This window comes from Muscardinus avellanarius, assembly GCF_963383645.1.
Source record: "Muscardinus avellanarius genome assembly, chromosome: 14".
Lineage (NCBI taxonomy): Eukaryota > Metazoa > Chordata > Mammalia > Rodentia > Gliridae > Muscardinus > Muscardinus avellanarius.
The window spans coordinates 56,684,416-56,708,139 of record NC_137800.1 but is presented as its reverse complement, the minus strand read 5'-3'; the positions used below and the strand labels follow the sequence as shown (position 1 = coordinate 56,708,139).

The 23,724-nt window shown below is 41.3% G+C and overlaps 1 protein-coding gene and 1 pseudogene across 4 annotated transcripts in view; one reads left to right on the top strand and one right to left on the bottom strand.

Moving 5' to 3' along the window:
• Window positions 1-4,083: 4,083 nt before the first annotated feature.
• Window positions 4,084-23,724, bottom strand: part of DDHD2 (DDHD domain containing 2) — a gene marked incomplete at both ends in the record, with an annotated part of 49,337 nt that continues 29,696 nt past the window's right edge. For 2 of the 3 annotated variants that reach the window (XM_080710712.1, XM_080710713.1), the window contains 6 exons: window positions 4,084-4,165; window positions 15,986-16,148; window positions 17,812-17,982; window positions 18,375-18,477; window positions 19,908-20,063; window positions 20,169-20,288. In XM_080710712.1, the coding sequence (XP_080566838.1) occupies window positions 4,084-4,165; window positions 15,986-16,148; window positions 17,812-17,982; window positions 18,375-18,477; window positions 19,908-20,063; window positions 20,169-20,288 (795 nt within the window). The remainder of the gene's footprint in view (window positions 4,166-15,985; window positions 16,149-17,811; window positions 17,983-18,374; window positions 18,478-19,907; window positions 20,064-20,168; window positions 20,289-23,724) is intronic. The other variant, XM_080710714.1, reaches the window with a different exon arrangement.
• Window positions 7,112-7,447, top strand: LOC308273467 (large ribosomal subunit protein P1-like; annotated as a pseudogene). The gene has a single exon. The product of its transcript is annotated as a large ribosomal subunit protein P1-like (transcript).

Below are 23,724 nucleotides of genomic sequence, written 5' to 3'. Positions count from 1 at the left end.
AAATAACACTTATTTTTTAACTTATTTTAGTAATATGTATCAGAAAAACAGTTACAGTATAGATTTTGTTTATGATAGATGAGGCTAGATAAAGGCAACTAAGTCAAGAGTTTCATTCCAGTGTTTACTGTTTTAAATATAATTGTGTAAAAAACAAACATTTCAAAAGTGCAAAATATTAGAAAGTTAATCAGTGCTATTCTTTCCATGCAAACATTAACTTACTGAGATAAGCAATACTAATGTTGCAGCTAGGAATATGTACAAAATGATATTAGAGTTTAAAATAACCTTAGTCAAGAGATTGCACATGATACAATGAAGCAGTGCAAATAATGTATGATTAATAAAGGACTTCAAGCTTGTGTAATATACAGCCATGATAATACCACAGGTGGATGGATGATGCAAGAGAGGTCTTTACAGTTCCCTCCCCTCATCTGCAGGAAAGAAGCATTTCTGAACACAATGGTTTATCTAGCTCTCCAGGGTTATGCCATCCATCTTTGGTTGCAGGGACGCACTCTTGGTTGTCCTTTGGTTTACTCTTAAATAGTACCTATTCTAATGTGAAGAGTAAACATAAATTTGAAGATAGCAACTTGACAAAAGCCTACCCTTTAATATATAATGAATACTACCTGGTTCTCAATAACTCTTATTAAAACTTTTTAAATAGAGAAAATAAAACATTTAATGTATCTGAAACCTCTCAGCAAGTTACTTATTCAGCATTACTCCATAAGCAGATGACAAGGAAGGCCCAGGCTTGATCTACCCATACCCACCTCTGCCCACTGACCTCCAGGGTGACAGGAAAGGATAACGACCACTGCTCGCCAAGGAATGGCTTCAGTGGTGCATTTACCCCCAAAAAATTATTAAAACATAAAAATAGAAGCTGTTATCAAAGAAGTCAAATGTCATCTATTGTCCCTAGAGCATGTCTACACTATATAACTTACTTGCCTTTTAGGGATGTACCTAATGTGAACTAAAGTGTTCACTTCAGACTTACAGCAACTCAAATGGCTATAAAAACAATGAATGACATCAGTGATTCCTGGCAATCTGTCTGTCCATCAGTGGTAAGAGAGTAAATAATGCTCATATTAAGCTATATTCCAATCTACAGCATACAGTACAAATAGGAAAGAAATGCTGGCTCAAAAACAAAAATAAAATCACCCAACAGACCTTTCTACATCCACTTGAGAAAGCCTTCAGGAGCAGAGAACAAAACGATCAAAATTGTATTCCAGAATGTGTTCTACATATTAAGAATCTGAACCTCAATTAAAATATTTTCTAAAGATAAGCAATAATTTCCTAGAAAAATGTTTAACAAACCCCAAATATACTATCTGCCATCTCAAGTAATAAGCAATAGAGTGTGGCATCTGTATACTATGATCAAAGAATGCAAATAAAGACCCAAACTACCCCTAAGCATGAGGAAAGAGTGGCAAGTGCTTACACGAAGCCAATGGTAAAAAGTAACAGGGCCTTCCCTTGGCTTTCTGGAAGATTATCTTCCAGACCGCAATGCTGAGTCAGTGGCAGACAACATGCAGGAAATGATGCAGGTGTGGAGAGGGAAACTGCAGCAACAAACAGGTGGATTTTCTGGGAAAAGATCCCTCAATATCCATCTAGGGAAAAGAATGGGAGAAGAGGTCATAATGCAGTCAACACGAGAAGGTAACCACAGAGAATGCTAAAGTCTAATGTACAACCTTTCTAGTCTCACATCTAAAGCTATTGTAAATTTCAGGATGAATTACCTGTAATTAAAATTATAATTGTTACTATGGGCATGGTAGTGCACACCTATAATCCCAGTACTTGGGAAGCAGATACAGGAGGATAGAGACCAGCCTCAGCAATTTAGGAAGGCCCTATTTCAAAATAAAAACAAAACAGACTAGGGGTGTAGCTTGAAGGTTGAATGCTCTTGGGCTCAATCTTTTAATTTTAATCAAAATTTTAAAAAAGTTGCCGGACGTGGTGGCGCACGCTTGTAATCGCAGCATTCAGGAGGCTGAGACTGGAGGATCGCGGTTCACAGACAGCCTCAGCTGCTTAGTGAGGCCCTCTGCAACTCAGTGAGACCCTATAAAGAATAAAAAACAGGGCAGGGGGTGTAGCTCGGAGGTAGAATGCCCTGAGTTCCATCCCCAAACTCACCAAAAAAAAAAAAAAAAAAAAAAAAAAAAAAAGTTAACCAGGGCAACAATTAACTTTTTTTGGTACTCGTAAATGAACCCGGGGCATTCTACCGCCAAGCTACACCCCTATCCTAATTATTATTATTTTTCTTCCTCCTCCTCCTCTTCTTCTGTTGTTGTTACTGTTGTACTAGAAATAGACTCCAGCAGCATTCTACCTCCACACTACACTCCCAGCCTTATTTTTTTAAATTCTTTTTATTTATTTTATTTATTTACTTTTTTTGTGTGGTACTGGGGATGTAACCCAAGGACATTCTACCTCTGAGCTCCCCCCACAGCCCTATTTTTTATTCTTTAGTTTGAAACAAAGTTTCACTGAGTTGCAAAGGGCCTCACCTAAGTAGCTAAGGCTATCTGCAAACCAAGATCCTCCTGTCTCAGCCTCCCAAATGCTAGAATTACAAACATGCACCACCAGTCCTGGCTTTATTCTTTATTTTAAGCAAGGTCTTACTAATTTATGGAGTGCCTCACTAGGTAGCTGAGGCTGGCTTCAAATCTATCATTCTCTTGTCTCAGCCTCCCAAGTACTGGGACTATAAGTATGCACCACCACACCCAACTGTGTGTGTGTGTGTGTGTGTGTGTGTGTGTGTGTGTGTGTGTGTGTTTGTTACTGGCTATTTAACTCAGGGGCATTCTACTTCCAAGCTATACCCTCAGCCCCATTTTTTTTTCTTTTCTTTTTTTTTTTTTTTGCGGGTTTGGGGATGGAACCCAGAGGCATTTGATTTCTGAGCTACACCCCCTGCCCTATTTTTTATTCTTTATTTTGAAACAGAGTCTCACTAAGTTGCAGAGGGCCTCACTAAGTAGCTGAGGCTGTCCGTGAACTGCGATCCTCCTGTCTCAGCCTCCCGAATGCTGGGATTACAAGCATGTGCCACCACGCCCTGCTCCATTTATATCTTTTATTTCAAACAAGGTCTCACTAAGTTGCAGAGGGCCTCACAAGGAGGCTTAGGATGGCCACAAACCTGTGATCCTCCTGTTTCAGCCTCCCAAATACTGAGACTATAAGTATGCACCACCAAGACCTATCGAAACAAAAAAATTTTTTAAAAAGTACTGTGGGAGCCTGGTGTGGCGCTCATGCTTGAAATCTCCGTATTTCACAGGCTGAGACCGGATGATCGCAGATTTGCAGTCAGCCCCAACAACTTACGCCCTCCTCAACTTAGTACGACCATTTCCAAATAAAAATAGAATAGGGCTGGAGGTGTAGTTTGGCTGTAGAACACCCCCCTATCCCCAGTAGCACCCAAATAAGTAAGTAAATAATAAAGTAGGGCTGAGGATGGGCCTGGGGATATAGTTTGGACAGAGAACAGCCCTGAATTCAATCCCCAGTGCCACAAAAAGTAAAGAAAAACAATGAAAGAAAAACATACATAGACTAATCCCTCTGTAAGTATACTATTGTGCATCTTCCCCATAAATTATAAACATAATCCCTCTAATCTTGATAGCCTAGATCTTGGTGACAGGCAACAGAAAAATGTATTTATAAAGTGCTAGAAGCTAGCTGGGTGTGGTGGCACATGCTTGTAGTACCAGTACTTGGGAGGCTGAGACAGAAGAATCGTAGGTTCGCGGCCAGCCTCTGCTACTTAGTGAGGCCTTCTGCAACTTACTAAGATGCTGTTTCAAAATAAAGTATAAAAAAAATCAGGCTGGGGGTGTAGCTCAGAGGTAGAATGCCCCTGGGTTCCATCCCCAGTACCACAAAAAAAAAAAAAAAGAGGGAGAGAGAGAATTTGAGGCTCCATTGTTCCTTTTAACATGTTAATATGTAAACCCTATGCTGCATGCATTTTAAAACTTACATTAAGTAGACATAGATGAGTTATTTTTACTGTAAGGGCTGATCAAGGAAGATGCCCTGGGTTTGGTAGATTTCTTTAAGGACCAGCAATACTGTATCTTCAGACTCCCTGTAAAGAGAAAAACCTGTTTAGAAAAGATGGACTAACATTTACATACTTTAAATATATTGTCTCATTTAATCTTCACAACTATCTTGCAAGTTCTTTTACCACTGGGGGAAAAAAAAAAGAGAGCAAGAGAGCGACTCAGAGCCAGGCATGCAGTCTTGTAATCTGAATATTTGGGAAGCTGACACAGGAGGGTTGCAGGTTTGAGGATAGCCTCAACAGCTAAGCAAAACCCTCAGCAATTTTAAGACACCTGTTTAAAAAAAAAAAACAAAAAATGGCAAGGCATGTAACTTGGAAGTAGATGCTCCTGGATTTAATCCCTAGTGCCAAAGAGAAGGGGGAGAGGGAGAGGGGGAGAGAGGAGAGAGTGTGAGTGTCTGCGTCAGGGGTGACATAATTGGCAGTGGTTTGGAAAATGATATGGCAAAGAACTGTAGTATTATGTCTAGAAATATGAAAAGCTAAGGGCTGAGTTATATGTAGTTTGATGGTAAAGTATTTGCCTTATAGATGTAAGGCCCAGGATTTGAGCCTCAGCACAGCAAGAAAAACAAAACAAAAAGATGGTAAATGAACAAGAACTGTTCCTTTTCAGAGTTCCTTCTTGATAGCATACTGAAGAGCCATCACTTTTAAATTTTTATTCACATTTTTTTGTGTGTGTGGTACTGGAACTTTTCTACCTCTGGGCTATACTCCCACAACTTTTTTATACTTTATTTGGATGAGAGCCTCACTAAGTAGCTGAGGCTGGCTTCAAACCTATGTAATCCTCTTGTCTCAGCCTCCCAAGCACCGGGATTACAAGCATGCACCACCACGCCCACCTTTTTTATTCACTTTTAAAAAGGTAATATAATCAAATGTTTTAAAATTCAAAAGATATAAAAGGGTATAACTAATGACATCTCAAGAAGAAAAATTATTATTATTATTATTTTTTTTTTTGGTGGTACTGGGGATGAAACCCAGGGGCATTCACCTCTGAGCTATACCCCCAGCCCAATTTTTTATTCTTTATTTTATATATTTTTTTTCTTTTTTCTTTTTGTGGTACTGGGGTTCCTGGAAACCCTTCTACCTCTGGGCTACACTCCCAGACCTATTTTTTTATATTTTTATTTGGAAACAGGGTCTCTTAAACCAGCAAGGCTGGCTTCGAACCAGCGCAATCCTCCTGTCTCCGCCTCCCAAGTGTGGGGATTACAAGCGTGCGCCACCACGCCCGGCCTATTCTTTATTATAAAACAGGGCCTCACTAAGTAGCTGAGGCTGTCCAAGAACTGCAATCCTCCTGTCTCAGCCTCCCAAATGCTGGAATTACAAACATGCCCCACCATGCCCGACTAAGAAAATTAATTTAAAAATAAAAAATAGCCAGGCATGGTGGCACACACTTGTAATCCCAGCACTTAGAAGGCTGAGACAGGAGGATCACACAGGTTCAAAGCCAGCCTCAGCTACTTAGTGAGGCTCTCAACAACTTAGTGAGACCCTATTTACAAATAAATTATAAAACAGGGGTGGGGGTGTAAGCCTGGAGGTAGAAAGATCCTGGGTTCTACCCCGCAGTATCACAAAAAAATAAAAATTAAATAAATAAAAATAAAAAATAGCCGGGCATGGTGATGCATGCTTGTAATCCCAGCACTTGGGAGGCTAAGACAGGAAGATAGCACAGGTTCAAAGCCAGGCTCAACTACTGAGTGAAGCTCTCAGCAACTTGGTGGCACAAGCTTGTAAGCCCATCAATACAAGCTTGTAATCCCATACATTACATACAATACATACAGTACAATACAATCCCATACAATACATACAGGATATGTATTGTAATCCTGTACATAAATAAATTTAAAATAAAAACTAATATTTCCTTCGCACTTGATTTTTCTTTTCCTTTTTTTTTTTTGTTGTTGGTGTGTGTGTGTGTGTGTGTGTGTGTGTGTGTGTGTGTGTGTGTGTGTACATGGTACTGGGGATTGAACCCAGGGGTATTCTACCTCTGAACTATACCCCCAACCCTATTTTATTCTTTATTTTGAAACAGACACACAGCTGAATTACATATACATAAAATAAATTGATGGAAGATCTTTTTTCAGTATTGGGGATGGAACCCAGGGGCATTCTCCCTCTGAGCTACACCCTCAGTCCTATTTATTAATCTTTATTTTGAAACAGGGCCTCACTGAGTTGCAAAGGGCCTCACTAAGTAGCTGAGCCTAGCTGTGAACCGCCATCATCCTGTCTCAGCCTCCCAAACATGGGATTACAAGCGTGCACCGTCATGGCCAGCTGATAGAATAAATTTTAAGAAACATATGATAGCTGCATGAAAAGAAACTTTTCATTGTTTGTCTTTCTTTGAATTTAAGTCATATGAAAATACTGTATCCAGTGACTCAATAGGCTGAAATGGAACAGGAGGATTGTCCAAGTTTGAGGCCCATCCAGACAAAACCCTCTCTCCAAATATAAAATAAAAAGGGTTCAGCTGGGCATAGTGGTGCATGTTTGGAATCCCAGTACTTGGGAGGCTAAGACAGGAGGATCGCAGGTCCTCCTCAGCCTCAGCTACTTAATAAGACCCTCCCCAACTTAGTGAGACCCTGTTTCAAAACAAATAAAAAAATAGAGCTGAGGGTATAGCTCAGAGGTAGAACACCCCTGGGGTTCCATCCTCAGTACCACACACACAAAAAAAGTTGGGGATAAATCTCAGTAGCATAGGTTTGATTCCCAGTACTGTTAAAAAACTAAAATAGAGTCAGATAAGTCAAGATCATTCATAAAGTATATTATTTTAGCCCCTTATAAGATTGCTTTTGGCTTTTCTCAGCTGCCGCCAAGGTGCTTGGTTCTTCTGAGGATGCTAAGGCCACGCTGGGGTAAGGCCCTCACTTCATCTGGCGACTAGCACTGCGTCTGGCAGCCCACACCATGGCCTCCATCTCTAAGCTCGCCTGCATCTACCCTGCCCTCATCCTGCATGAGAACGAGACGACCATCATGTCATGGAGGATAAAGTCAATGCCCTCATTAAAGCAGCTGGTGTAAATGTTGACTCTTTTTGGCCTGGCTTGTTTGAAAAGGCCATGGCCAACGTGAACATCAGAGGTCTCATCTGCAACGCAGGAGCTGGTGAACCTGCTCCTGCAGCTGGTGCTGCTCCCTCAGGAGGTCCTGCCCCTCTACTGCTGCTGCTCCACTTGAGAAGACAGTGGAAGCAAAGAAAGAGAATCTGATGATGACGTGGGTTTTGGTCTTCTTGATTAAAACTCTTGTAACATGTTCAATAAAAAGCTGAATTTTGCAGATCAAAAAATAAGATTGCTTCTAATGAATTGCACTTTGATTTTATGTCATGCCTTACATTATTTTTTTATATGGAGAGGACACTGATTATATCAGATAATTGTGCCTTTATCAGAATTCCACAGAAAAATTCCTCTTAGAACCTTAAAGCAAAAATATTTATATTTTTTGATACTAGGGATTGAATAGATGTGTTCTACCTCCAAACCCCCAGCCTGATTTTATTTCTTATTTGGAAATGAGGTCTCACTAGGTCACTGAGGCTGCTCTCAAATCTCCGATCCTCGAGTCTCAGCCGCCTAGATACTGGGATTACAAGTGTGCACCACCACACTCAACTTAAAACAATTTTTAAAATATTCATGACCAGGCAAGGTGGGTCACGCTTGTAATCAGTGTACTTAGGAAGCTGAGATAGGAGAATCACAGGTTTGCGGCCAACCTCAGCAATTTAGTGAGGCCCTCCGCGACTTACTGATACCCTGTTTCAAAAATAAAGAGTTGGCCTCACATGCTTGTAATCCCAGCATTTGGGAGGCTGAGACAGGAGGATCGGGGTTCAAGGACAGCCTCAGCTACTTAGACCCTTTGCAACTCATTGAGACTGTTTCGAAATAAAGAATAAAGCTGGGCGTGGTGGCGCACGCTTGTAATCCCCACACTTGGGAGGCAGAGACAGGAGGATCGCGCTGGTTCGGAGCCAGCCTCACTGGCTTAAGAGATCCTGTTTCCAAATAAAAAAATATATAAAATAGGTCTGGGAGTATATCCCGGACGTAGAAGGGCTTCCAGGAACCCCAGTACCACACCAAAAAAAAAAAAAAAAAAAAAAGAATAAAGCTGAGCGTGGTGGCACACACTTGTAATCCCAGCATTTGGGAGGCTGAGACTGGAGGATCACAGTTCATAGGCAGCCTCAGCTACTTAGTGAGGCCCTCGGCAACTCAGTGAGACCCTGTTTAAAAATAAAGAATAAAAAGAATAAGACTTCCGGGAAGATGGCGACCGAGAAAAGCGGGGCTTAAGAGCCCCGCTAACAACCAATCTCCATTACCACAAAATCAGCGCCTTTTATAGCCAGAAAACACCATCACCAGTGAAACAAAAAATCACCAGCCTCCAGAGAGAAAGCGGACTGAGAACAGAGCCACAGAGGAGATAACCGGCCTCACGCCTGAGGACGCGGCAGACGCGGCAGCAGCGCCATATTGCCGGCGGCACCGGCAAATTCACGGGACAGCTACAGCAAGCCGAGGTGAGCCACTGCGGAACAGCCAGGCGGGATTTCTCCGTGCAGAGAGCATCTAAAGCTCCCAGTGGCCGAGCTCAGCACACGCTGCAGGGATTCAGAGTGGAAATCAAAACCAAGAAGAAAAACACCAGCCCAACAGCCGAGGGCGTAGCAGCGGCGCCATATTGCCACCGGCGGCAGCAGCACCGAATTCAGCGAGGCCAGTACAGCTACATCTGCGTACTCAAGAACAGTGAGTCAAATTGCGGGCCACAGAGGAGAAATCCCAGTACTGTACTCCCTGGGACTTGACCCAGTGGGAAAGGGGCGGTGGCAGTGATATCACACCATAGGAGAACGTGCAACCTGGCACCCCCCACAGTCTAAAGCAGCCTCTATTGACTCTCTGGGTCGGAGACTCTGTGATACAACCCAGTAAAGGAGTAGTGGGGTCTGAGATACTACTGACTCGAGATCCAGAACACCTTAAGTGAAGTCATAGTGACCCAAGGGAAGAACCCAGAGAAGGCACAAACATCCGAAATCATGGGAAAGAGGAATAATACTGGAGCAATTAATGCCCACAACCCACAACATCAGAACCCGATAAAACTGAAAATCAGAGATTTCTAGAAGATCAAATCAGGAAAATAACTGTAGAAATAATAGAGGTGCTTTGAAAAGAACTCAGAGAGAGCCAAAAAGAGATAAAGGATGCAATTAATGAAGTAAAGGCCTCAATTCAAAGCACAAACAACCGATTAGAACACATGGAGAACAGAATTTCGCTCTTAGAAGATGAGCAATCCAAAAATGAATGCATAGTTTCTAATCTAGAAAAAAATATCCGACAGCAGGAATCTGATATTGAAGAAATATGGGCCCATTTTAAGAGAGCTAACCTAAGAATAATTGGAATAGAGGAGGGAAAAGAAAGTGAAACCAAAGGGATCAACAATCTCTTCAAGGACGTAATAGCAGAAAATTTTCCAGATATAGAGCAAGAGGTCGATACACAGGTCCAGGAAACTTATAGAACTCCCTTCAGACAGGATCGGAGAAGAGGATCCCCACACCACATAATTGTCAAAATGACCAATGTGGAAGCCAAGCAGAGAATCTTAAAGGCAACAAAAGCAAAGGGCCAAGTGGCATTCAGAGGCAAACCAATTAGAATCACTCCAGACTTCCCAAACCAAGTTATGAGAACCAGAAAGGCTTTGAGTAACATATTCCAAACTCTGAAAGAAAACAACTTCCAGCCAAAAATGTCCTACCCAGCAAAACTTTCTATCAAATTAGATGGAGAAATAAGAAGCTTCCATGACAAACAGAAACTGAAGGAATTTATGTCTTCAAAACCAGCACTAGAGAAAATACTCAAAGAGATTAACTACAAAGAAGAAATAGGTAACACACTCCAGAACTAGAGAAACAAGATTTTCCATCCAACAGACAACTAAGATTGGTTATCTGTGGAGATTCATTATTTATGTTAGTCTTTTACCTATCTCTAAAGGGTATTGTTTGCCTTTATTGTTGTTAATTTCTAGGATTTCTAGTTGGAATATTAATATACCTTCAGATATAGCATTTGGAAATATTTTATCCCATTCTATTAGTAACTATTAACTCTGTTTACATTGTCTTTGGATATACAATTTTTTTTTTATTTTTTAGGGAGTTTGTATACTCTTCTGTTGCCTGTGCCATTGAAATCATAACCAAGAAATCACTGCCAATTTCAATGTTGTGAGGTTTAATGACCCAGATTTTCTCCTAAAAGTTTATAGTCTTAAGATTTATATTTAGGTCTATTATCTATTTTGAGTTAATATTTGTATATGGGATTAGGTAAGGGTCCAATTTTATTCTTTTCCATGTAATTATTATTTTTCAACAATATTTAGTTAAAAGATTAATATTTCCACCACCAAATGTTCGTGGAAACCTTGTCAAAAATAACTTGACAATATAGGGAAGAATTTAGCTCTAGGCTTTTATTTAACTCCAATGGTTTATATATCTGCCTTTAGAATAGTACTACACTGTTTCAATTATTGTAGCTTTATATGGTTTGAAATCAGAAAATATATATCTTCTAGCTTTGTTCTTTTTCAAGATCGTTTTGGGTACCTAGAGTCCATATTCCATATTAGGATAGATTTTTTTCTGAAAAATAAATATATAAATATATGATAGTTTCACCTAAAAAATAGAAAAAAAATATTCTCTGGTAAGAAAGAAAGCAAAAAGAAATATTGAAATGTTATCTTTAAGTCATCAAAAGCTTGGTATCAGACAAATGAAACTGTTATGTGAGATTATCATTTTTAATTTTAGATAAATTGCCATAATACTAGATGTCAACTACTAAGCCAAGCATGGGAGGGAGGGATAGGGAGAGAATGGGGTGGGGATTGGGTAGGGGCTGACTGGGAAAAGTGTGCATGTATGTCTACAAAAATATGTATCCTACTATGATGTATGAATACAGTGCACCAATAAAAATAAATAAATAAATTTTAAAAAATAAAAAAATAAAAAATAAAAAATAAAGAATAAAGAATAAAATTGAGCAGGGGGTATAGCTCAGAGGTCAAATGCCTCTGGATTCCATACCCAGTCCTGAAAAAGAAAGAAAGAAAGAAAGAAAGAAAGAAAGAAAGAAAGAAAGAAAGAAAGAAAGAAAGATAGATTGGTCTGGGGTGTAGTTCGAAGGTAGATTGTCCCTGGGTTCCATCTCAAGTACCGCAAAAATAAATAAATAAATAAATAAATAAATAAATAAATAAATAAATAAATAAATAAAAATAGGGCTGGGGTGTCTCTTGGAGGTAGAATGTCCCTGGGTTCCATCCCCAGGGACAAAATTTAAAAAATAAAAAAAGAGTTAAAAATAGGGCTAGGGGTGTAGCTTGAAGGTAGAATGCCCCAGTTCATTTCTTGATACTGAAAAGAAAAAAAAACTCATGACCTATCTTATTTTCCAAGGTTTATTATTTTATTTTTTGGTGGTACTGGGGATTGAACCCTGGCGCATTCTACCTCTAAGATACTCCTACCAGCCCTCTTGTATTCATTATTTTGAAACAGGGTCTCATTAAGTTGCAGAGGACCTCACTAACCTGCAACCCCCCTGTTGCAGCCTCCCAAGTACTGAGATTACAAGTGTGTGCCACCATGCCTAGATATATATATAAAATTTATTTATTATTTATTTATTTATTGGTACTGGGGATTGAACCAGGGCATCCCATATGAAAGACACTCTACCACTGAATTACATTCCTAGTCCTAGTCCTTTTTTGTGTGTGTGGCACTGGGGATGGAACCCAGGGGCATTCTACCTTTGTGCTATACCCCCAGCCCTATTTTATTTTTATTTTGAAACAGGTACTCACGAAGTTGCAGAGGGCCTAAGTTGCTGAGGCTGGCTGTGAAACTAAGATCCTGTCTCAGCCTCTCAAGTACTGGGATTACAAGTGTGCTATGCACCATCACACCCGGCCTCGTTTTACTTACTTACTTATTTATTTATATGTTTTATTTTTTAAATATGGAACACTTCACGAATTTGCATGTTATCCTTGTGCAGGGGCCATGCTAATCTTCTCTGTATTTTTCTAATTTTAATATATATGCTGCTGAAGCGAGCACCATTTTCTTTATTTAGAAACAAGGTCTCACTAAATTGTCCATCATCTGGGCTGGCCTCAAACTTGCAATCCTCCTGCCTTATCCTGCTGAGTACCTGGAATTATAGATGTGTACCACCTTTCTTCCTTCCTTCCTTCCTCCCTTCCCCCCAACCCATCTCTCCTTCCCTCCCTTCCTTCCTCTTTTTGTTCTTTTGTGGTACTGGGGATGGAACACAGGAACATTCTACCTCTGAGCTACACTGCTAGTCCTATTTTTTATTCTTTATTTTGAAACGGTCTCACTAAGTTGCAGAAGGCCTCAATAAGTAGCTGATGCTGGCTCAGAACCTGGGATCCTCCTGCCTCAGCTTCCCAAATACTGGGATTGTAATCGTGCACCACCACACTAGACTTAGCTTTTATTTTTCTTTAAAGTTTCTTTAGTAACCTGGCATGGTGGTGCATATTTATAATCCCAGTACTTGGGAGGCTGCAGATTCTAAGCCAGCCTCAGCTACTTATTGAGGCCCTCTGCAACTCAGTAAGACTCTGTTATAAAAAATAAAAAATAAAAAGTGGGGCTGGGTTGTAATCACAGCATTTGGGAGGCTGAGACCGGAAGATTACAATTCACGTACAACCTCAACTACTTAGTAAGGCTCTCTGCAACTTAGTGAGACCCTGTTTCAGAAATAAAGAATAAAAGCCTGGTGTGATGGCGCACGCTTGTAATCCCTGCGCTTGGGAGGCGGAGACAGGAGGATCGCGCAGGTTCGAAACCAGCCTCGCTGGTTTAAGAGACCCTGTTTCCAAAAATAAAAAAGTACAAAAATAGGTCTGGGAGTATAGCCCGGAGGTAGAAGGGTTTCCAGAAACCCTTAGTACCACCAAAAAAATAAAATAGAGCTGGGGGTGTCGTCCAGAGGTAGAATGCCCCTGTGTCCAATAAAACAAAATAAAAATTCATGTTTCTCAGGTCTGCCACTCCCCAATAAAAGCTGTTTCTTTACTCCCCCCACCCCCAAAAAAAAGAATTAAAAAATAGGGTTGGTGTGTAGCTTGGAGGTAGAATGCCCCTGGGTTCAATCCCCAGTACTGCAAAAAAAATTTTTTTAATATTTCTTCAATGATTAAGTTATATTATATTCAATAAGTACCAATAATACATTTTACAATTCATCAAGTAATTATATGTAATAATTAATTTTGTGTGTGTGTGTGTGGTACTGAGGGTGGAACCCAGGGCCTTTTCTACTTCCGGGCTATACTCCCAGACCTACTTTTTATACTTTATTTGGAAACAGGGTCGCACTAAGTTGCAGAGAGCCTCGCTATTAGCTGAGGCTGGCTTCAAACCTGTGCGATCCTCCTGTCTCAGCCTCCTAAGCACTGGGATTACAAGCTACAAGCCTGAGCCACTACATCTGGCCGTAATAATTAATTTTGATCTAGGTACTGTATATGTTTTCAAATGCATTTCTTAAAATATGTTTGGCATGCTGGGCGTGGTGGGAGTTTGAGACAGGAGGATCAGAGGTTTGAGATCAGCCTCAGCAACCTCCTCAGCAATTTCGGGAGACCCTGTTTTCAAATAAAAAAATAAAAAATAGGCTGGGAGTATAGCTCTGAAGTAGAAAGCCCCTAGGTTCAATCCCCAATGCTACAAAAAATAGTAATAATAAAATATATTTGGCAGACAGATGTGGTGGTGAATGCTTGAAATCCTATTACTTGAGAGGCTGTGACAGAAGACTTGTAGGTTCAAGGAAAGCCTCAGCAAGTAGAGACCTAGTGAGATCCTGTTTAAAAATAAAAATAAAAATAAAAAATACGGCTGAGGGCATAGTCCACATTGAATGCCCTGGGTTCAATCCCTAGTACCAAAAGAAAGTTTGGCAGAACTGGACATGGTGGCGCACACTTGGAATCCCAATACTTGGGAGGCTGAGTCAGGAGGTTCATAGGTTCAAAGCCATCCTTGGCAAGTTAGCAAGGCTCTCAATAACCTAGTGAGATCTTGATTTCAAATAAAAAATATAATCGGGCTAGGAGTGTTAACATGGAGGTAGAATGCCTTTGGTTCAATCTCTAGTACCATTAAAAAAAAATGTTTGGCAATAGCACCATATTTGCTCCCTCCCTCCCTTCCTCTCTTCCTCCCTTCCTTCCTTCCTTCCTTCCTGTTGCACTGAGGATTGAATCCAAGGGCATTCTACCTCTAAACTACACCCCTAGCCTCTTTAATTTTCTATTTTGAAACAGGGTCTCACTAAATAGCTGAGGCTGGCCGCAAACCTTTGATCTTCTTGTCTCAGCCTCCCAAGTACTAGGATTTACTGGCATGTGCCACCATGCCCAGCTCGCCCCCCCCTTTTTTTTTCAGTACTGGGGATGGAGCCCAGGGGCATTCTACTTCTGAGTGACACCCCCAGCCCTATTTTTTATACTTTATTTTGAAACAGGGTCTCACTGAATTGCAAAGGGCCTCACTAAGTAGCTGAGGCTGGCTGCAAATCACGATACTTCTGTGTCAGCCTCTCAAATGCTGGGATTACAAGCCTGCGCCACCACGCTTGGCTCCCAGCTCCCCATTTTTATTTTATTTTATATTTTTATGGTACTTGGGATGGAACCCAGGGGCTTTCTCCCTCCAGGCTGCACTCCCAGACCTATTTTATATTTTATTTGGAAACGGGGTCTTACTAAGCTGCTGAGAGCCTCACTGAGTAGCTGGAGCTAGCTTTAAACCTGCATGATCCTCCTGTCTCAACCTCCCAAGTACTGGAATTCCAAGCATGCACCACCACGCCCGGCCCTATTTTTATTTTTATTTTATATTTATTTTTATATTTATTTTTATTTATTTATTTTTTTGGTGGTACTAGGGTGAAACACAGAGGCTTTCTACCTCTGGGCTATACTCCCAGACCTATTTTATACTTTATTTGGAAACAGGGTCTCACTAAGTTGCTGAGAGCCTCACTCAGTAGCTGAGGTTGGCTTCGAACCTGTGCGATCCTCCTGTCTCAGCCTCCCAAGCGCGGGGATTACAAGCGTGCGCCACCACGCCCGGCTTTATTACAGGCAAGAGCCAACATACCCAGCTGTACCAGTTCATATACACATATACCCAAATTGCCAAAAACTTCAATTTTAGGATCAAGCCAACTGAACTAATGGTTGCTAATATCATTATCCATATAGTTTATACAACTACAAAATAAAATCACATGTTTACACCAGATTTCTTGTGTGTGGGGGGGGGGGTACTGGGGATTGAACACAGAGGCATTCTACCTTCAATCTACACCCCCAACCCGATTTTATTTCTTATTTGGATACAGGGTCTCACTAGATCGATTTGAGTCTCACTACTTGCTGCGTCTCACTACTTGCTGAGACTGCCCTTGAACCTTCTATCCTCCTGTCTCAGCCTCCCAAGTACAGAGATTACAGGCATGCGCCACTATGCCCAGCCACCAGATTTCTTTAAATGACAGAACAGTGCTATTTTGTAATTGTCTAAGTGAGAGATCATTCTACTCCCAAATGTACACCAGCCTATCCTCCTTTTTCAATATCTACCAAATACCTATAAAACAACAAACAAACAAACCCCACACTTACCAGTAGCATAGATGGCTTTGTAAAGCAAATAAATATTCATTAAAACTTTCAATGGGCTTCTCCTGTAGCACATAGTCAATGCGCTGGCCTCCATTCAGCATCCCCACATTGATAGGTGGGTCTTCTTCCTTAACTGCCACAGAGGTTTCTTCTGTGTTAACATCTGAGTATAGAAAAAACATGGTAAAACTCTAAGAGCAGCTGGGCATGTTGGCGCATGCTTGTAATCCCAGCATTTGGAAGAGTGAGACTAATTTTGCCCAATCCCATTTTTTCTTTTGCTCAATATATCTCATTACCTATACCTTCATTAGCAAAGCCATTTTTCTTCCATTTATAAACTAAATACAGCCAGGTGCGGTGGCGCATGCTTGTAATCCCAGCATTTGGGAGGCTGAGACAGGAGGATCATGGTTGGCAAACAGCCTCAGCTACTCAGTGAGGCCTTTTGGAAATCAGTGAGACCCTGTTTCAAAACAAAGAATAAAACAGCCGGGGGTGGTGGCGCATGCTTGTAATCCCTACGCTTGGGAGGTGGAGACAGGAGGATCGTGCAGGTTTGAAGCTAGCCACTTTGGCTTATGAGACCCTGTTTCAAAATATAAAATAGGTCTGGGAGTGTAGCCCGGAGGTAGAAGGGCTTCCAGAAACCCCAGTACCACCAAAAAAAAAAAAAAAAAGAATAAAAACTAGGGTTGGGGAAGTAGCTCAGAGGTAGATTACCCCTGGGTTCCATCCCCAGTACCAATAAACAAACAAACAAACAAACTAAATACAAAGGGATAAAGCTCTTTAAGAAATTGAAAACTAGACAGGCATAGTGACATATGCCTATAATTTTAGTACTCAGGAGGCTGAGACAGGAGGATCTCAGGTTTGAAACCAGCCTCAGCAACTTACCCAGACCCACAACTTAGTGAGATCCTGTTTCAAAATAAAAAGTAAAAAGAGGTAGGGATGTAGCTCAGAGGTAGAATTTACCTGGGTTCAATCCCTAGTACCAAAAAAATTTTTGAAAACTAAGAGTCAAACTGAGTGAAGAGTATTCTAGCCAATCCCAAGCACAAATACAGACATTCCTCCTGTAAAAGGAAAAGCACTTCACAGAACAAGATCCCAACATCACTTCCATATTTCTAAGTAGGGAATATTTTTTTTTTTCCTTTCTTTTTTTTTTTTTTTTTTTTTTTTTGGCGGTACTGGGGTTCCTGGAAGCCCTTCTACCTCCGGGTTACACTCCCAGACCTATTTTTATATTTTTATTTGGAAACAGGGTCTCTTAAGCCAGCATGGCTGGCTTCGAACCAGCGTGATCCTCCTGTCTCTGCCTCCCAAGTGCTGGGATTACAAGCGTGCACCACCACCCCCGGCTAAGTAGGGAATATTTTCAAACCTAGTTAACAGCTTCTCTTGACATTTTTCTTTATATACATTTTTCATGCCAGATGTGGTGATGTAGACCTATATATAATCCTAGTACTTGGGAGGCTGAGACAGGAGGATTACAGGTTCAAAGCCAGCCTCAACAACTTAGTGAGGCCCTCTGCAACTAAGCAAGACCCTGTTTCCAAATAAAAAATAAAAAGGGCTGGGGATTGTAGCCTGGAGGTAGAAGACCCCTGGGTTCCATCAAAAAGAATAATAATAATATTTTTAACAATTTATCACTATTAATATGACAGAAATGGTTAGCAGAGCTGAAGGCCAATCAGGACTCATAGTATAGGCCCTATACAATAAAGGGGGAGGGAGAATAAGAACTCCACATCAGGGAGTCTCTCTTATTTGGCCCAATGCAGGTAGTCATTGTAGATGATGTCACTGACCACTGGACTTCTCTGAACTTGATTCAGGTTCTGCTTCAGTTTCTTCTGCAGTTTCTGAAGCTTGTAAGGCAGGATATGGAGCTCTGGTGAAGGACTTCCAGGCCATCCGCAGTGAACCTAGCAAATTGTTCTTAAGGTCCATACTCATCCTGCTCAAGCCCTCTCTTAGCTCTGAAACATATAAAGAAAGAAAGAAGTTAAAAGGTTTATAAAGAGTTTGTGGTCCAACTCAGCTGAACAGAGTGAATGAGCTCCATTTTTGTGCTAGCCTAAGAGCTCAATTTTTTTTTTTTTTTTTTTTTTGGTACTGGGGATAAATCCCAGGGGCATTCTACCTCCGAGCTACACCCCCAGCACTAGTTTATTTTTGCTTATTTGTTTTTGTTTTATTCTTTATTTTGAAACAGGGTCTCACTGAGTTGCAAAGGGCCTCACTAAGTAGCTGAGGCTGGCTTCAAACTGTGATCCTCCTGTCTCAGCCTTCCAAATGCTGGGATTACAAGCTTGTGCCACCATATAGGGCTCATAGCTAAATTATCATCAAATTCTTTACACAGACTTACCTAAATGCATCCTCTTCCTGCCTTTATGATGTGGGATCAACATTGGTTCAAATTCCACTTCTGGAACTATCATTGGTTCAATCCTATAGGCCACAGGATCAAACTACATAGGAACAATAATAGCTATGTTTATCTCTACTAAAAACAGACAGTCTGAGAAACTGTTATTTATTTATTTATTTATTTAGTGTGTGGTACTAGAAATAGAACCTAGGGGCCTTCTACCACTGGGCTACACCTCATATATATTTTATTTTTTTATTTGGAAACAGGGTCTCACTAAGTTACTGAGGGCCTCACTAAGTAGTTGAGGCTGGCTTCGAACCTGCGATCCTGCCGGGTGTGGTGGCGCACGCTTGTAATCCCCGCACTTGGGAGACTGAGACAGGAGGATTGCACGGGTTTGAAGCCACCTCAGCTACTTAGTGAGGCTCTCAGCAACTTAGTGAGACCCTGTTTCCAAATAAAACATAAAAAATAGGTCTGGAAGTATAGCCTGGAGGTAGTATGCCCCTGGGTTCCATCCCCAGTACCACACACACACACACACCAAAAAAAAAAAAAAAAAAAGTAAGATAGAGCTGAGCACGGTGGCACATTCCTGTAATCCCAGTACTTGGGAAGCTGAGACAGGAGGATCACAGGTTCGAGGCCAGCCTCAGCAGCTTAGTAAAACACTGTTTCAAAATAAAATATAAAAAGGTTGAGAGCCGGGCGTGGTGGCGCACGCTTGTAATCCCTGCGCTTGGGAGGCTGAGACTGGAGGATCGCGCAGGTTCGAATCCAGCCTCAGCTACATAGTGAGGCTTTCAGCAACTGAGTGAGACCCTGTTTCCAAATAAAATATAAAAAAGGTCTGGGAGTATAGCCCGGAGGTAGAAAGCCTCTGTGGGTTCCACCCCCAGTACCACCAAAAAAAAACCAAAAAACCTGTGATCTTCCTTACAGGCATGTGCTAATGTGCTATAATGTGTGCTATCACATGGCTGTAAGCCAAGTACTTGGGAGGCTGAGACAGGAGGATCACAAGTTTGAGACCAGCCTCAGCAACTTAGTGAGACTCTCAGCAACCTAGGGAGACTGTTTCAAAATAAAATTTTAAAAAGTGTGCTGGTGGTGCACACTTGTAATCCCAGTACTTGGGAGGCTGAGATAGGAGAAACAGGTTCTCGGCAAGCATCAACAACTTAGTGAGGTCCTCCACAATAAATAATAAAAACAAAAATGAGGCTGGGGTTGTAGCTCAGAGGTAGCATACTCCTGGGTTCAAACTCTAGTTTCGCAGCCAAAAAAAAAAAAAGGGAGAGGACTCGGGGTGTAACTTGGAGGTAGTACATTCGATGCCCATATCACACACACACACAAAGGTACAGGTATCCTGTTCCATCACTTCCAGATCAATATTCTTATAAATTGTCTCATTACTAAAGAACAGTACAGAAAAAAGCCAAATCAATACAACACAAAATCACATGTTCTTTACCAACATGCCTCAATATTCAGGTAAAACCACAATAACTGTGCAATGCTTACAGGATGATAAATATTGAAGAAACCTTTGCATGTTGGAAATTTGTAACTGGGATCAATTCTTTTTAGTCCTCGGACAGTAAGGAACATTCCAATGGGAGATCCAAAGGCAAAGAATATTTCTGGTCTGTAGATCAGCCGGGGATATTTTACAGAAACCTGCGAGGAGAAAATAAAAGCATCTCTCACTAATAACCAAAGTTGCATGTGTTCCTCTCAAACAACAGCAACAATAAACAACCAAAAAAAAATGAGGATTGTTACCTGCCCAATGCCAACATTTAGATAAGGATCATTGCTAGTATGGTCAACATTACTGCAGAGTTCAGATTCTTTGGGGATGTTCACTCCTGAGGCTGACTGTGTGGTTGGTCTACCAATACCCTAAAAAAATAATAATAATTAAGTTGAACTACTATACAGTAAAATAACCAAATGCTTATATGGATTTCTACTGGATTGAAAATATGCCTGGAGTCAGGTATGGTGGCCCACACCTGTAATACTAGTACCTGGGAGCTGAGACAGCAGGATCACAGGTTTGAGGCCAGCCTCAGCAACTTAGTGAAACCCTATTTCAAAATAAAAAATAAAGCCAGGAATAGTGGCATACACATGTAATCCCAGTACGTGGCAGGCTGAGACAGGAGAATTGTGGTTTGCAGACAGCCTCAGCTAATTAGTGAGGCCTTCTGCAACTTATTGAGACCCTGTTTCAAAATAAAGAATTTTAGCTCGGCCTGTTGGAGCACGCTTGTAATCCCAGAGCCTGGGAGGCTGAGACAGGAGGATCGCACAGGTTTGAAGCCAGCCTCAGCTACTTAGTGAGGCTCTCAGAGACTTAGTGAGACCCTGTTTCCAAATAAAGTCCAAATAAAGTATAAAATAGGTCTGGGAGTATAGCCTGGAGGTAGAAAAGCCCCTGGCTTCCAACCCCAGTACCACAAAAATAAATAAATAAATAAATAAATAAATAAATAAATAAATAAATAAATAAATAGTTAGTTATTTTGAGGGGGCTGAGGGTGTAGCTCAGAAGTTGAGTGCCCCTGGGTTTCATCCCCAGAACCACAAAAAATAAAATAAAATAAAAAATCACAGGTCTAAGACCACCCTCAGCAACTTAGCAAGATGCTCAACAGTTTAGTGAGACTCTTTCAAAACAAAAAATTTAAGCCGGGCTTGGTGGCACACACTTATAATCCCAGCACCTGGGATGCTGAGACAGGAGGATCGAGCAGGTTCGAAGCCAGCCTCAGCTACTTAGTGAGGCTTTCAGCAACTTAGTGAGACCCTGTTTCCAAATAAAATATAAAATAGGTCTGGGAGCATAGCCTAGAGGTAGAAAGCCTCTGGGTTCCACACCCAGTACCAGCAAAAAAAAAAAAAAAATTAGCTAGGCATGGTGGCATATACTTATAATGCCAGTACTTGGGAGGCTGAGACAGGAGGATTGCAAATTCAAAGCCAGCCTCAGCAAAGTAGCAAGCCCCCTCCCCACACACAGTTAAATGAAAACCTATTTCCAAATAAGAAATAAAATTGGGCTGAGGAGATAACTTGAAGGTGGAATGCCTTTAGGTTCAATCCCAAGTATCAAAAAAATGTTTTTTAAAAGACTAGGAGTGTAGAAAAGGGCTGGGGAAGCCAGGTGTGGTGGTGCATGCTTGTAATCCCAGCATTTGGGAGGCTGAGACCAGAGGATTGCAGTTTGCAGACAGCCTCAATTACATAGTGAGGCCCTCTGCAACTTAGTGAGACCCTGTTTCAAATTAAAAAGAATTAAAAAAAAATAGGACAGGGGGTGTAGCTTGGAGGTTGAATGCTCTGGGTTTCATCCCCAGACCCACAAAAAAAAAAAAAAAGGGCTGCGGTATAGTTCAGAGGTAGAATGTAGCATATTCAAAGGTTCAATCCCCAGTAACGAACAAACAAACAAAAAACACAGAAAAAATAAAAACAGATAATATGCTTAGGGAAAGTTTGGGGTTTGTTTGTTCGTTTGCAGTACTAGAGATGGAACCCAGGGGCATTCTAGCTCCAAGCTACATCACCAGCCCTGTTTTTTGTTCTTTATTTTAAAACAGGGTCTCACTAAATTGCAGAGTCTCATTAAGTAGCCAAGACTGGTTGTGAACCTGTGATCCTCCTGTCTCAGCCTCCCAAGTACTCAGATTACAAGCATGTACCACCACACCTTGCTAGGAAAGTTTTTAAATAATAGCCAACAGTGGGGCACAGTGGTATACCCTATAATCCCAGAAATTTGGGAGGCTAAAGCAGGAGGATCTCAAGTTTGAGGACAGCCTTGGAAACCTTGTGAGAACCCCCCTATTTTTTTTTTTTTTTGGTGTTACTGGGGTTCCTGGAAGCCCTTCTACCTCCGGGCTACACTCCCAGACCTACTTTTACATTTTTGTTTGGAAACAGGGTCTCCTAAACCAGCGCGCGCGGCTGGCTTCGAACCTGCGTGATCCTCCTGTCTCTGCCTCCCAAGCGCGGTGATTACAAGTGTGCGCCACCACGCCTGGCTGGAGAACCCCTATTTCAAAGCATAGCTCTGAGGTAGAATGCCCCAGGTTCAATCCCAAGTAGAACACACACAGTAGCCAATAACTCTGAGTCCTTCAGAAAACCAGATCAAGCTGCTAAAAACAAGTTACAGGCTAGGGATGGCAGCACACACCTGTAATCCCAGTACTTGGGAGTCTGAAACAAGAGGATCTCAGGTTCAAGGACAGCATCAGATAGTGAAACTTTCAACAACCTAATAAGACCTTGTTCAAAAAAAAAAAAAAAATCGGGGTGATTTCGTTCGAAGCACCGCCTCATGTTACCCCTGGATTACCCCTATTTTTTTTTTTTTTGTTATCCCTGGCTAACATAAGGCTGTGACTGCTTTCTGTATTTCTTTTTAATAAACTCTCTTAAATCTTCAAAAAAAAAAAAGGGGGAGGGCTGGGGGTATAACTAGAATGTAGAATGCCCCTGAGTTCAATCCCTAGTACTACAATAAATAAATAGCCAGATGTGGTATACACCTATAATCCTAGTATTTGGAAGGCTGAGACAGAAGAACTTAAAGATTCAAGGCCAGCCTCAGCAACTTAGACCCTGTTTCAAAAATTTAAAAAAGCGGAGCCGGGCGTGGTGGCGCACGCTTGTAATCCCCAGGCTTGGGAGGCAGAGACAGGAGGATTGTGCAGGTTCGAAGCCAACCACGCGCGCTGGCTTAGGAGACCCTGTTTCCAAATAAAAATGTAAAAATAGGTCTGGGAGTGTAGCCTGGAGGTAGAAGGGCTTCCAGGAACCCCAGTACAAAAAAAAAAAAAAATTTAAAAAGCAAAGCTGGGAGTGGTGGTGCACACTTGTAATCCTCCCACTTGGAAGGCGGAGACAAGAGGATCGCGCAAGTTCAAAGCCAGCCTCGCTGGCTTAAGAGACCCTGACTCCAAATAAAAGTATAAAATAGGTCTAGGAGTATAGCCCGGAGGTAGAAGAGTTTCCAGGAACCCCAGTACCACCAAAAAATAAATAAATAAAAAAGCAAGGTATGCTGACGTACACTTGACAGGAGGCTGAGACAGGAGAATCACAGGTTTGAGGACAATCTCATCAAGTAATGAGATTGTCATCAACCCAATGAGACCTATTTCTCTTTATTTCCCCATTTTTTATTATTATTTTTTGTAATCATACATCACTTTGGAATACAAGACTTGAGAGGATATACAAGCACATATCATCCGATAAGCCCTCATCCAATCCCCATCCCATTCCCTCCCCCTCCCTCAATCCCATGCTTAATTGGTGATTATCT